General features: G+C 36.9%; 1 protein-coding gene across 4 annotated transcripts; it reads right to left on the minus strand.

Annotated features, from left to right (window-relative positions):
- Nucleotides 1–5,344: 5,344 nt before the first annotated feature.
- On the minus strand, nt 5,345–10,547 carry LOC133875435 (type IV inositol polyphosphate 5-phosphatase 7-like). Of its 4 annotated transcripts, none has more exons than XM_062313582.1 (13): nt 9,995–10,547; nt 9,774–9,861; nt 9,326–9,409; nt 9,136–9,220; nt 8,936–9,040; nt 8,145–8,832; nt 7,845–8,038; nt 7,317–7,425; nt 7,046–7,194; nt 6,651–6,915; nt 6,167–6,238; nt 5,901–6,072; nt 5,345–5,808 (listed from the first exon to the last, which is right to left on the minus strand). In XM_062313582.1, exons 1-10 carry the CDS (start codon nt 10,022–10,024, stop codon nt 6,693–6,695), a joined length of 1,755 nt encoding a protein of 584 aa, XP_062169566.1. In that variant the 5' UTR covers nt 10,025–10,547; the 3' UTR covers nt 5,345–5,808; nt 5,901–6,072; nt 6,167–6,238; nt 6,651–6,692. The 4 variants fall into 4 exon arrangements, with proteins under 4 accessions (XP_062169566.1, XP_062169575.1, XP_062169557.1 ...); XM_062313591.1 differs by having other exon boundaries at nt 6,167–6,244; nt 9,326–9,394; nt 9,995–10,546; XM_062313573.1 differs by having other exon boundaries at nt 6,167–6,244; nt 9,995–10,546.
- Between the last annotated feature and the right edge of the window lie 2,526 nt (nt 10,548–13,073).

Genomic DNA, 13,073 nt, shown 5'->3' on the forward strand with positions numbered 1-13,073 from the left:
TTCTCATGTCGACTTGATACTCAAGTTGAGTTATAAGAATTCCAGTCAGTGAACGTGCTTAATAATAGCTTTTCTCTCTTTTTTTCCTTTTCTTTTTTGGGCAATCCCACCCATTCGCTTGATACACTTGGCAAAGGTTATATGGTCGATTTGAGTCTCAAGGGTGGCAGAGGTACATTCATTATGTCTGTTATAATGTTTGGTAAGGACGTTCATGATGATGGCTTGCCAGTTGTGTAATGTTCAAGACATTAATTAGATATTTAAAATATAAGTTACATTAAATGAATACTTAGAGTTAGTAAAATGGGAAGAAAACATTAAAAAAAAAACACTTAGAAAATACATTAAAAAAAAAAATTTGGGAAGTCGTGTCCCGACAAGCACAAAACAGGGTCAAGACAGGAGTTCCAGAGAGTGAAAATTCACTCTCTATGGGTTGTGTCCAAACAGGCATATCCTATGTCCGGACACGAGTTACAAAATGCGAATTCTACGACTCTTAAACACGTGTGTCTGGACAGGCACTTATTGTGTCTGGACACCAGGTGATATAAAAGCGAAAATGAGTTTTTTTTTGCTAATTTTTTCGGAACCTTCTAGCCCCTTCACGATTTCTCTTGGGTTTTTCATCTAAAACCCTTGATCCACAAAGATCCAAGCCCCCAAGCACAAATCTAACATCGGAAATGTGATCTACGACGCCCAATCTACGTTTCTACCATTCGATTTGAGGTAAAATCCGAAATTTATAATCTCTCTAGTTTTGGGTTGATTCTTGAGAGATTATGCTTAATCTTCCAATATTCTCTAGGTATTTGGTATTCTTGTGGTACTCTAGCTATTTTCAAGCAACGGGTTTTAACTTGGTAAGAAATCAAGGTAAATCCCTAAATCCTAACTTTTGGGTAATTGTCTAAGTTGTGATTTCAAGTGCCTAACCCTAAGAATCTAAGATTATCTTATGGGTTAGTAATATTTGTATTTGGGTTGTTGAATGGAACCCTAAAAATTCTATGGGTCTAGTGTTAGAAATTGCTAAAATGTGTGCAATGTATTGATTCTAGTGGTGCATTGCAAGAATTGGCTAGGAACTCATAGTTGAGTCTAATATCCGCGCAGCCAAGTGAGTGTTCTACTTATTGAGTTTTAAAGTATGATGAAAATGAAACATGATTTATGCTCCGTTTGTTTCAGTGTAAAATATTTTTTAGAAAATGATTTAGGCATTTTCCGGTGTTTGGTGAGGGCGAAAATAATAGTCAACAAAAATTATTTTCAGTTTGACCGTAAAAGCCTCTTTAATTTTTAAAAAACAATTTATGGTTTTGAAAACCGTTTTTGAAAACCATAAATCGTTTTCCAAATTTCAACTCTTCATTATTGCAAACACGTTTGTAGGAATCCTCCACCACTGGGGCATTGGAGTTTGTTGGTAGCCCAAATCTACCGCAGAAGGTTCCCGTTTATCGGATTCTGACGCCAGTGACCGCCGTCAGAATCTAGCCAATACAGCAAGAATCCGACACAAATGGCCAGATTTAGGCCACATTCGCTGGAATTCAGCTGTTCTCTGTTGAATTTTGGCCAGTTGGCTGGAATCCGGCACTAATGGCCAGATTCCGGCCACATTTGCCAGAATCCGACCAACCCAAATTCTGACGAATCAGGCCGAAATCCAGCACTAATGGCTAGAATCCGAATCATACTATTATATGCCGGATTCTGGCCATTGGCTAGAATCCAGCACAATGGCCGGATTCCAACCACATTCGCCGGAATCTGGCCGAAATCTGGCACAAATGGCCGTTGGTGATTTTTCGTCATTGTGATTTTTCCATACGAGCCAAATGTTGGAAAATATTTTCAAGGAAATCATTTTTTCTCATCGAAAATATTTTACGACAGAAACAATTTTACGTTGAAACAAACGGAGAATTACATGATTTGTGTTGTGAAAATGACCTGTAGAAATATTTAAATTTCATGAGAAAATTATGTGTTAAAAGCATGAATATGAAAGTAATTATATATTGATTTGAGCATGAAAGCATGTGTTGGAAAGACCAATGGGCTGCTGTTTCCTTTTGGTACTGTATTGTGAAAGACCAATGGACTGGTGTTCCCCTTTAGCAGCGTGTTGAAAAAGACCAATAGGCTTGTATTCCCCTTTGACACAGCATTATAAAAGACCACTAGGCTGGCGAGTTCCCCTTTGGCACTGCATTATAAAAGACCACTGGGCTGGCGAGTTCCCCTTTAGCACCGTGTTGTGAAAGACCGTTGGGCTTGCGTCCATAATCGGCGACTGTGTTGTGTACATGAGCATACATGATGTTTTATGCGATGTTTTAAGATGATTTCATGACTATATGTTTTAATTTTCATATTAAACGTATTAATATGCATATGAGTCTTAATGGGAAAGAGAATATGTATATTTTTATTCGGCTAGTCTGCATCAATGTTTTAAAGGCACTAAGCTTGATTGTGCTTAGATACTTGTATTACCCAAATGTTGTAAATGCTTGTATCTCTGTATAGCTATGCTTGATGCCATGTGCTTTCTGCTTATACGTACTTGTATGCCAGTGTTTTCCAGATAGGAATGCTTATATACGTATATGGTTGATCCACTTAGTATAAAAGTAATATTTTGTAGATGAGCTTGTATATATGCAATTCCAAGCAGTAGATTGGAATGCTTATATACGTTCATAGCTACATAATATGCTTTCACATGTTTCTGAAATATCGGTATTTACCTTATTAGCTACAAGATATTTTCAAGTGATAGATTTTTATAACTATAAACAGTAGTTGTTATTGTAAATGAATGATAAAACGAAATGTCGGTTCTATACGAAAACTTAGTAAGTATTATACTAATGAGGTGGTGAACTTACCTTCACCTATACGAACGTGGCTAACTCCACGACCGTTTAAACAATGATGTTTTTGCTGCAGGTACTGCAAATATAAATGATAACTCTGAAGCACTGTACTTGGGATATTACGATTAAATCCCACTTCAACGGTCGTAATTGTTGGACCATGGGTTGTCCATCATTTTGTAGTCTTTTGTATATGGCTCATGTTGCTTATGACACGTGTATTTATAGAGTCATCCTTTTGGTATGTAATTAATAAATTATATGTTAAGCCTTGAACATATAGATGTTGTAATGACTTTTTTGTGTAATTAACAGTTGATGTTTTATAGATGTGCTTTCTGTTATTCATATTATGTTACATGTGTTTCAGTGCATAAATGTTGACTCTGAATATCAGGTACATATTATAGGGTATGTACAATATGTTGGCTTTGCGACATGTAGTCGTGCCATTGTGATGACTCATTTTGTGTTTGTATAACAAAAAAAAAAAAAAAAAGGTTTGTCACAAGTTGAAAGGGAATGGATGCATTAATTGTTAGGTACGACGCACGCGTCCCTCGGTCCACTATGTTTGTTCCCCGTGGGCGAAAGTACCTTGTATGCGGGAAATGTTGACTCAATATTATGAAATAATACTAGGCTACTAATGGATCTACCTCCAAGTTCCAAATCTATTGATTGTAAATGGATATTTAGAAGAAAATATAGTTCTACTAGGCATTCAAACCTTCAAGGTAAGGTTAGTAGCAAAAAGCTTTAAAACAAAAGAATGACATAGACTATTTTGATATTTATGCACCTGTAGAAAGGATCACATATGTTGATATAGTATTTTGAATGGTCGAGTTGATGACTGAGCTTCTCCTGCAAAATAAGTGAGAGGTTGTCAGAAAGCTTTCGATCTTGAAGGACAGGGGGCACTCCAACGCCCAAGTCAATCAAGGTCTTTTAGTAAATAAAGAACTTGAAGTCTACTGGTGGTGATCGATGAGGAGTTCACTCTCTGAAAAACGATTACATGGGGAGTTGGAGCAGAGACACGTGAGGAATGGGTCATCCTACATATTGTCTTGGTAAAGTTACAGAGGGATTTTTTATTTTTCACAAAGTTTTCATTTTCATCAACAGAAATAATGTGTTGTGTGATTGTTGATGATTGTTATCTTGAGATTTTTATTACCACAAATAGATTATATTTATTCGTATTGTTGACTGATGTATGTTTGTTATTCTGTTGAGTCTGGGATCTAAATCATAAGAGTTGCTTCAACTATTGTATTTTTCAGTTAATATCTATAGAAAATATAAACCCAATATGTAATCATATCATATATTTTAACACACACTAAGTACTTGGACCTTAAACACAAGAACAAGGCGTTTTACTTTAGGGAAGAATTTCAGAGTGGCCTTGTGCCATGTTGAGAGAAGAAAGTAGGCTTGACTCATTTGTGAAACAAAACTGAAACAAGGAAGCACCAATGGAATCATAGAAACGCAAAAATGCATTCCATGCATTAACAAATGGAGCACGAGTACCTCCTAAAATATTACAGTTATTTTTTTTTTGAGATTTTTGTAGTCCTATTTAAGCCTTATTGTGACTTATTTAATTGGAAAAATTGTACTATTTGTCCTGGCGGTTGGCCTAAATTACAAATCGCTCCTTATAGTCAAATTTTGTTAAATTTTTTGAAAGATTTTGTAGAGCGTCATGTCAGCACCAATAAGATGGCGAAACGTGTAATTAAAAAATATAAATAAATAAAACTTTTTTTCTTAAATAAAAAAAATTGTAAAGAGAAAAGAGGTGGCTGCCGGTTGGGCAGTGGCCACATGCAATCCCAGACCACCTCTGTGGGTGGCGTGCGGCCACCCCCAAAGGATTGGCAGCTACTCCTTTTCTCTTTTCAATTTTTTTTTTTAAAAAATTAAGTTTTATTTATTTATTTATTTTTATTATAATTGACACGTGTCACCATCTTATTGATGCTAATGTTGCGTCTAACGGAATGTGTTAAAATTTTTAACGGAATCTGATTCCAGGGAGCGATTTGTAAATTAAGTTAACCACATGAATTTTTGAATTAATTTTGATACCAGATGGAAGAATTTATAATTTAGGCTAACCACAAGGACCAATTATGCAAATTTTCCTATTTAATTTGGACATTGTGGTATTGTTGCCTCTGCTGTTTTTGTGTGACAAAGATTCCCTCCATTTCAAACCTATTTCATGGTTAGAAGCTAAAATTGATGCATTTAACGGTGTATATGATGTAATTGTTAACATATTTTTTTAAATAATATAAAATCATATATATCGTTAAATGTACCAACTTTAAATATAAATACTTGTCAGTTTTTGCGGCCGTACTTAAGATAAAGTAATTATTAATAATATAATAGAGAACAACCAGAAAAGGACAAACGTGGAATTAGAGGTCTTTCTCAAAGGGCAGTCTCTAAATCATAGCGTCTCACACTGCCAAAGCTGTGAATCTGTCTTGTGCTTTTGTAGTTTGTCAAACATATAGCAGTAAAAAGAAAAGCAAAGCAAACAGCACTGGAGCCAGGAGGTGCGAGGCTATCAAGAAAACTACCTTTTTTCAGTCGAATCATTAGCGACAACAGAGAGAGCAGAAGAGGTTTCTGATTTCTATCATCAACTTCATATATTTCTTCTTTTTTTTTTTCTTTTTTTTCTTTTTTTTCTCTACATTTTCTCCATCAAATCTTTCTTTACTTCTCTTTGCATTTAAGACAAAAAGTTAGAACCCGGATGATTATTTTGACCATCTTTCAATGTCATTCAGTCACCATCTATATACTCCCAAAAGAAATAAAAGAATCATGAATAAAAAAAATCGTGATCTACCCACTTGGCACTTCTTGATAGGTCGAGTTCATCCTGCAGAACAAAAAAGTTTTGATATTAAGTACATGAACAGCTTATTACAGTTTAAGCATTGAAGTAAGCGCTAGTTAACTTATGTTTGGTACCTCATCATTATGCAGGACAGCAGATGCTCGTACGGAACTATAAGATGCCAGAAAGGGTGCTTGTTAATCGGTTAACAGGATTATGCATCATACTGAACTGGTGTATTGTTAGCTAAAGAAGATGTGATGATCAAAGGTACACTGTGTTGGCAAGGAAATTAAAAAATAACACCTGATAAGAGAAAGTAAAGGTAAGATTAGACAAAGAAACTGAGTACTACAGCAAAACCAAGAAAAGTGAGAAAAAAAAGGTGGGGAAGACCAACCTTTTTCGGTTTGTGGGCAACGGAATGTCTCCATCACCCTTCAAGGACGAATTGCTTCAAAGTGATTCCCGCCTGCAACTGGGGACCAAATGCTAAATGAGAATATGAACAGGCAAGAGAGATCTGGTGCTCAGGAAAACTTTCGAAAGAAAAGGGAAAGAGAATGTAAATGTGAAGCACTTTAACATCATGCAAAGCGCATGTTCTGTTTCTGAGCTGGGTTTGCAAATGGGTTCACAAAATGCATGCACTATAGGGCTGAAAAGGGTATGATTCAGCTCCAGAGGGATATTGTACAAAGTATATCCTCCAGGCTTATTATACAATGGATTGCAGGAGGCTGGGAGCTACTTTCATTAACAAGACTCGCATACTAAGCCATTTTTGTACTTCCACCAACCCCGAATGCTTGAAGGGAAACATATAATGTGTGTGTGTGTGTGTGTGAGAGAGAGAGAGAGAGAGAGAGAGAGAGAAAGCATACTCGAGTGCGAATCGATGTGGATCGTAATTATTCTCCTCCCCTTTAGAAAAAGTTTAGTTCAGTATATCCATGAGAATAAGGCAGAAGCTCCTCTGCCTCAATCCTGGAACTAGAATAACTCATGCTTTTCCTCAATCGGCTATGGCTAGACTCAACCTCAGCCCAAAATATTCCATAAACAGGTCTATGATCTGAAAATCTAGATTCCCCACGGACATAAGATAATTGCTGGAGGCCTTCTCCATACCACAGAATTCGATCACACCTTCACACAAAAACAATTAAATCAGTCACACACAAAAACAATCATCTCTTTACTATCTCTATTTTGCATTTGAGGCTTTGAGCTATGATTTCGTATACTTTTTCCCATAAGGTAGGAGAGATGATCTTACCAAGCAGGAGTTCTACGTTTCTCCTTTGGGTGCATATCATCCCCTGCATATCTGTCTGAATTAGTTGAATACTTGTAAGTTGGTGGAAAATAAATCTTCCCTTCGTTCCATCCCACAAAAACACGACCTTGTCTCTGCTCTCTACGTAACTGCCAAGAGAAAATCAACAATTTAGACTGAATTCTTCTATATGTAAATAATAATTTTTATATTTTAATTTTTAGAAAAGCATTTTAAAACAGACAGAAGAACTCCAGGAGAGGAAACATGCCTGGTCATTCTCTAACAATGCCCTCCAGTTTTGCATCTCAACAAGTGCCTTAGCAGAGCGGTAATTGAGGGCAATGCGATAATTCAGATCCCCAAGCCAAATAATTCGACTATAAAAAGAAGATACATAGTTAGCATATTGAAGAAAAAATGTTATTGAACAAAGATATTTATGAAGGGTTTGTGAGCCACTTAGAAACAGAAATGGCAGCGTGCACAAGTATATGTGTGCATGATTTCCACACAAATTGATGCAAGCCCTTCAATTCAAGAGGAATCTTAGGTAATCAAAACAAAGCAAAAGATTCATTCGAACGAAACCAGAATACGATTGGGGTATATAATTTTAGAAACCCCATGTACAATATAACAAATTAAGTCAAATCCCAAGCAAAGTAAACAGTTAATATTTTCATATTGTTTTCAGATCCCACTACTCTGCACTTTCCCCTAATCTTCTCTATAATTTATGTTCATAGAAAATTATGAGAGTCCTATTTAATTGATGGAGGATGATAAAGGGTCTTACTCATGATCAAGGATTGTTTCTGGGGACTTCCCATCACCAGAGCCATGAACCCGTGGAAACCTAGTCTTCCTAAGGATCTCCATGACATCAGAGTTCCTTCTTAGCTCATCACCCTCCTTCTGACCTGAGGTCAGATGACTACAGATGAAGCAAAAAGTTGTTTGGTGTAAAGACATGCTGATTGAAATTGATCCCTGCAGATACAAGTAGAATAATGCTTATTTTTCAGTTAATTATATCTGAGACTCCAACTAAAATGTAGGTATACATGGCAACTACCATGATTAACTAATATGATACCTTATTTCCGAGGTAACCCATCAACCCTCTGCCAACACAAGATACTTTCATGTTCTGAACATGATCCCTCAATTCACTTCTCACCCATATTGTGAGAAATATGCCAACCATTTGTTTACTTGCAACTAAGCAGTACCTTGAACGGCCTGGCATTCTATATCCATCTTCATTGGAAGCAAATCCGCCGAAGGACATTGGTGAATAAAGCACAGTACTTGGTGAATCCCCTGGTCCGTTATCATCATCAGATGAACCCCATCTGGAATAGTCACTAGGCCTGGAATAGTCACTTGGCCTGGAATAGTCGCTTGGCCTGTGACCCCATCTAAAATTGGGATCATAGTCACTTGGCCTGTGGCCAAAGATTACTCTATCACAAACACTGAATCGTCGATCAAGTCGCGGTTGTGGGATTGAAGGGTCATTGTCCATTCTCCAGCTGTGAGTTGTCTGGAATGATCGGCGGTGGAAGAAAGACGAGTTCTTCTGCCTAGCCGACCCCTCAAAATCAGCATTTATTTCTATAACTGGCTCAGGAATGGGAGATGGTGTATAGCATCCACTACCTCCACTGGTCCCAGGAAGATTGTTTAGAGCCCTTCGAATGAGAGCAAGCCATTTTTTGGCAGGACCATTGTCTTCTGCACCGAGAACATTTCCAGCATTCAGTGGAACAATTTCTTGAAATCTGAAAGAGGCAAGGAATAGAATGGCATCCATTAGAAATGGGTCAATTTCAGAGTTTTCTTCAAGAACAGAAAATTGTAGGAATGTAAGCTACCAAAACACACCCGAGAACATAAATGTCAGCAGGAGGTGAGGTTTGAAGCCAGTCGTCTAGATTCAAATTACTTGGTGGGGATCTTCCAGCCACATTCCATGTAGCTACGAATATGCTGCCCCCAAATTAAAAAGAGAAAAGCTCTCATAATCAATACAACAACATCTGTAAGAAGAAGGAAAACACGAAGCAAAAGAAGGAAAATGATACCTATAGTTCTGCACATCTATAATCCGAGGGTGGTCAAGATTCATTCTTCCTCGCCGGACCTGCTCTGTGTTTCGGCTAAATTTTTCTGTGGATTAGAGTGAGAAAAAAATGAGGAAAAAAAAAAAAAAATACAACTTACGACATATTCATTATAAACAAAGTCTCAAATCGTGTTCTAGTTATACTAAACCTGTTTTGCTTTTTTTGATTGTACATGGCTCCCTCTCTGAGAAGCTACTCCTATATTCCATATCACCTCCTGATAAAGGAATCCCTATTAATCCATCAGTTCTACTTTTAATTAAAACAAATAGGATAATAGTGCATCAAGAAAAATAGTAAAAACAAGAACTTAAAATGGTATTAGAAGCAGCAAAAACAAACTTGATCAAAAGAGTTAATGCTTTGTTTGGTTGATGAGAAAATTTGGAAAAAGAAACATAGAATTTGTAATTTGAAATTATTTACTACTTATCGTGCGGAAAACGGAAGCCTCTACCTAATTGAGCCTAATTCAACTATTTGGCTAAGTTCTTAAGTCCATAGCATTCTGAAAACCATGACAACATTAACAATAAGCCCTAAAGTCCTAACAATCATCAGCCTAGTAAGAATCCAGAGAGAATAATGATACCCACCACCGTGATTAACATCATCTGCCTGAAAATCCTCAGTCTTGCTCTTGATATTGAACCACTTCCTGACCATTTTCTTTGACCATGAGAGCTTTACCAAACAGCAAACAAAGAATCAGCTAACAACATCCAATAATTAAAAAAAGGGAAAGGAAACCAGAAACAAATACATTTCTTTCTTTACAAGAAGAGAAATTATTTTCTAGCAGAAGAAAGTGAAAAACCTTGCTATTCTTGGAATTCCCATCTCTCATTGTTCCACTACCACGTCATACAGCTCTCCTAGTATTCTCTGCTATTTCTGGGTTTTGCTTAAAATAAACCAAAGATGTCATAAATACAAGGAATAGAACCCCATTAGCAGAGATTCTCCTCAGTCCTCACCCAAACTCCTGGGCTTTCTCTATATTGGGCTTCGGAACAAGAACAGCCTCAGTAGTCTGTGAAGCTCCCAAAACTATGAAAATAATCTCAAGAGCTCAACCAAGGAGATCGACCAAGCAGCAAATGGGTTTTCTTGCTTTTGTCTTGTGGTGCTACTAAATGCACTATATGGGAAGTCTTAAGGCGCAAAGAAGTAGAAACCAAAGAAATATGAAAACCACCCACAACGACTGGAAAGAGAGAGAAAGAGAGACAATGCTTTAATGCGTGGAAGTGAGACGAGATTCTGAGGCAGAACAAGACAATGCGGCAGAGATAGAAAGAGAGAGAGAGAAGGCTTGCCTGGGCTTCTCTTTCTCTCTCCTTGAACAAAGGGCCTCGGTCTCAGTAACAACAGCAAAGTATCGAATTTGAACAGAATAAAGTGCAGCTGAGAGAGAGAGAGAGAGAGAGAGTTCAGTCTCAAGGGCCTTTAGTTTTAGTTTTTTGTTTTAATTATTATTATTGTTTTAATAATTTTACCCCAAAGCACAAGACATGCAAAGCAGGGAAGGGGCAACGGGCAATCTGATTAAGCTTTAAACTTCCTGAACATAATACGACCCGGGCAGCTGGACAAAGGCTGCCCCCTGGTCAGCAAAGTGAAGGTAGCATACCCTATTGCTGTGTCCTTCTTCCCGTTTTAGTCTTCCTTCAAAGTAAAAGCAGTTTAAAGAAAGGCCAAAAAGATAAAGGGCATATGTGATATGTATGTGTTGTTGTAGTAGTCGTACTATATTTTGTTTTTCTTTCTCTTTTTATTTTGTTTCTTCTTCTGTTGGACAAGGAATGTTTGCAAGAGAAGGTACAGTGTTTTGACAAAGAAACAATTCTCCTATATTCTTTCTTTTTCTGGGTTTTCTCTCGTTTTTCTCAGGTTTTTTTTGGGTTTTTTCTTTTCCTTTTTTTTTTTTTTTCCCTATAGGCTATAGCAGTAAGTGAGTGTTGTGCATTACTCCTCAGGAAAACTCTTTCTTGTCATTTTTCCCCTTTTCAACTTTGGTTTTGTGGAGCAATGTGTGTGTGTGTCATTTCCTATATGTTCATCATTGATGGGATGGAATGGAATGTGGGGGAGTGTTCTCAATCAACTTTAACCTTAATCTAGGCTTGTGTCATTGCAAACCAAGGCAGGTGTCCCAATTTCCAGGGTCTTGGTGTTCTTTCTATTTGTTGGGGGAAAAAACAACAAACTATCTAATGGGTTAATGTTTTAATTCTTTATAGCGTTCGTTACCACGATTTCGTAAATCAAAAGTTCAATTTTAAACCGAAACGTAAAATAACATATCGTTTAAAAGTGTATTTTTAAATAATTGCAATTTCGAAACTATTACGTTTTCAAATCGGAAACATGGGATAAAGTTGTTGAAAACACCTAATTTTACTAAATGCTATTTTTAAATATAATCTTTGTCACTGTGGCTCGGTGGGTGTATAAATTAATGTGGATATTGTGCAGGAGGGGCTTTCTTTTACTCATTTGGTCTCACAATTTTAGTTTGCCATGCCCCGCCGCTTGCCGCCTGCCGCCCACGCTGGCTCCTCGGGCTGCCAACAAATTAAGGCTCCCAAATTAGAAACCATATTAAGACACAAAAAGTTTTTTGGTTTAAGCTCCAAAGTTTGAAGTCATAATTGACCAGTCTTAACACATAATGACTACCAAAGAGGCCGTCTGTCCTATTTGGACTGTTCCTAATCCTCATGATTGTAGGGTCTTTCGGCCATCGATTAGGCAAACTTTTATATGTTTTAAGAAGAAAAAAATATTGAGCTGACGGCGGAACATTCCAATTTCCAAGTTGGGGTTGCCACAAAGTCACAAATCAAACTATCAACATTACAAATGGAAATCATTAACAACTTCATGACCCCCACTAACCAAATATATATATATATATATGGTAGTTTTTGTATAGCCGGTTGCCTAATAGTCCCAATTATAGATGATTAAGTCTTGTTTAAAGTATACCTGGTAATTTTTTACATGGTTTACGAATTCGATACAAAATTATTAGCAGATAGGGGTTGAGATGTCTGACCTATTTAATTTAATAGGTCGGTCAAAATTAACTTATATAATCTTACACCCATATCTCGACACAACTTATGAATTCAACATGAACCGACATAAAATTAGTGGGTTATGATTGAGGGGTCTGACTCGTTTAATTAAACTGGTTGGGTTAGAATTGACTTATACAGTCTTCTACCCATACTCCGACACAACCCGAACCCGATATACAAATTCGAATTGTCACCCCTAATTTAAAGCTCTTTTGTTTTCTCCTTGTAGTAATCATTTTTATCTCTTTATAGCATCTAATGGTGCCACATTATTTAAAAGTTTTACATAACGTGGCAATATACACACTAACAACATATCTGTAAAATCAATCCTGTCAAGTGTGTCATAACAATATAGCTAGGGTTTGGTTTTCTTTCCATTTGAGCTAAAATTCTCTATAATTGAACTCCAAGGGCTCTTGATCAGAAAAATACCACTAGGCCGACAGCTCATGTACCATGAGTATTTAGATAAGTTTTGAGCAAAACGTCTTTGATGAGGCATTCGAAATGACAAGTGACAACCCACCCATGGAGAATAGATGTGTGGCCACATCAAATGTATATTGGTATATTCTCCAGGGACATGGGGTTGAAGTATAGAGGATAAAAACGCAGATTATGGGAGACCAGTTAAGATGCTTGTTGCCCTGTCTATTTCTCTACACATGTAGAGTGAGTGGACTTCCATTAATTGTCAAAATCAAGGTTATCTAATCAGCATAAAATGATTTAACTTCATGAAATGGTAGGTGAAGATGTGCTTTTTCTCCCTTTTTATTTGAGTTTTAGAACAACTTGGGCTGCGTT

The sequence above is a fragment of the Alnus glutinosa genome, chromosome 1 (assembly GCF_958979055.1).
Source record: "Alnus glutinosa chromosome 1, dhAlnGlut1.1, whole genome shotgun sequence".
Lineage (NCBI taxonomy): Eukaryota > Viridiplantae > Streptophyta > Magnoliopsida > Fagales > Betulaceae > Alnus > Alnus glutinosa.

Coding starts and splice junctions, on each gene's coding strand:
- LOC133875435 (XM_062313582.1), bottom strand. CDS start 10,024: ATGAGAGATGGGAATTCCAAGAATAGCAAG. Junction 8,039..8,144: donor TGGGTTACCTCGGAAATAAG/GTATCATATTAG, acceptor TTGTATCTGCAG/GGATCAATTTCAATCAGCAT. Junction 6,916..7,045: donor AAACGTAGAACTCCTGCTTG/GTAAGATCATCT, acceptor TTTTGTGTGAAG/GTGTGATCGAATTCTGTGGT.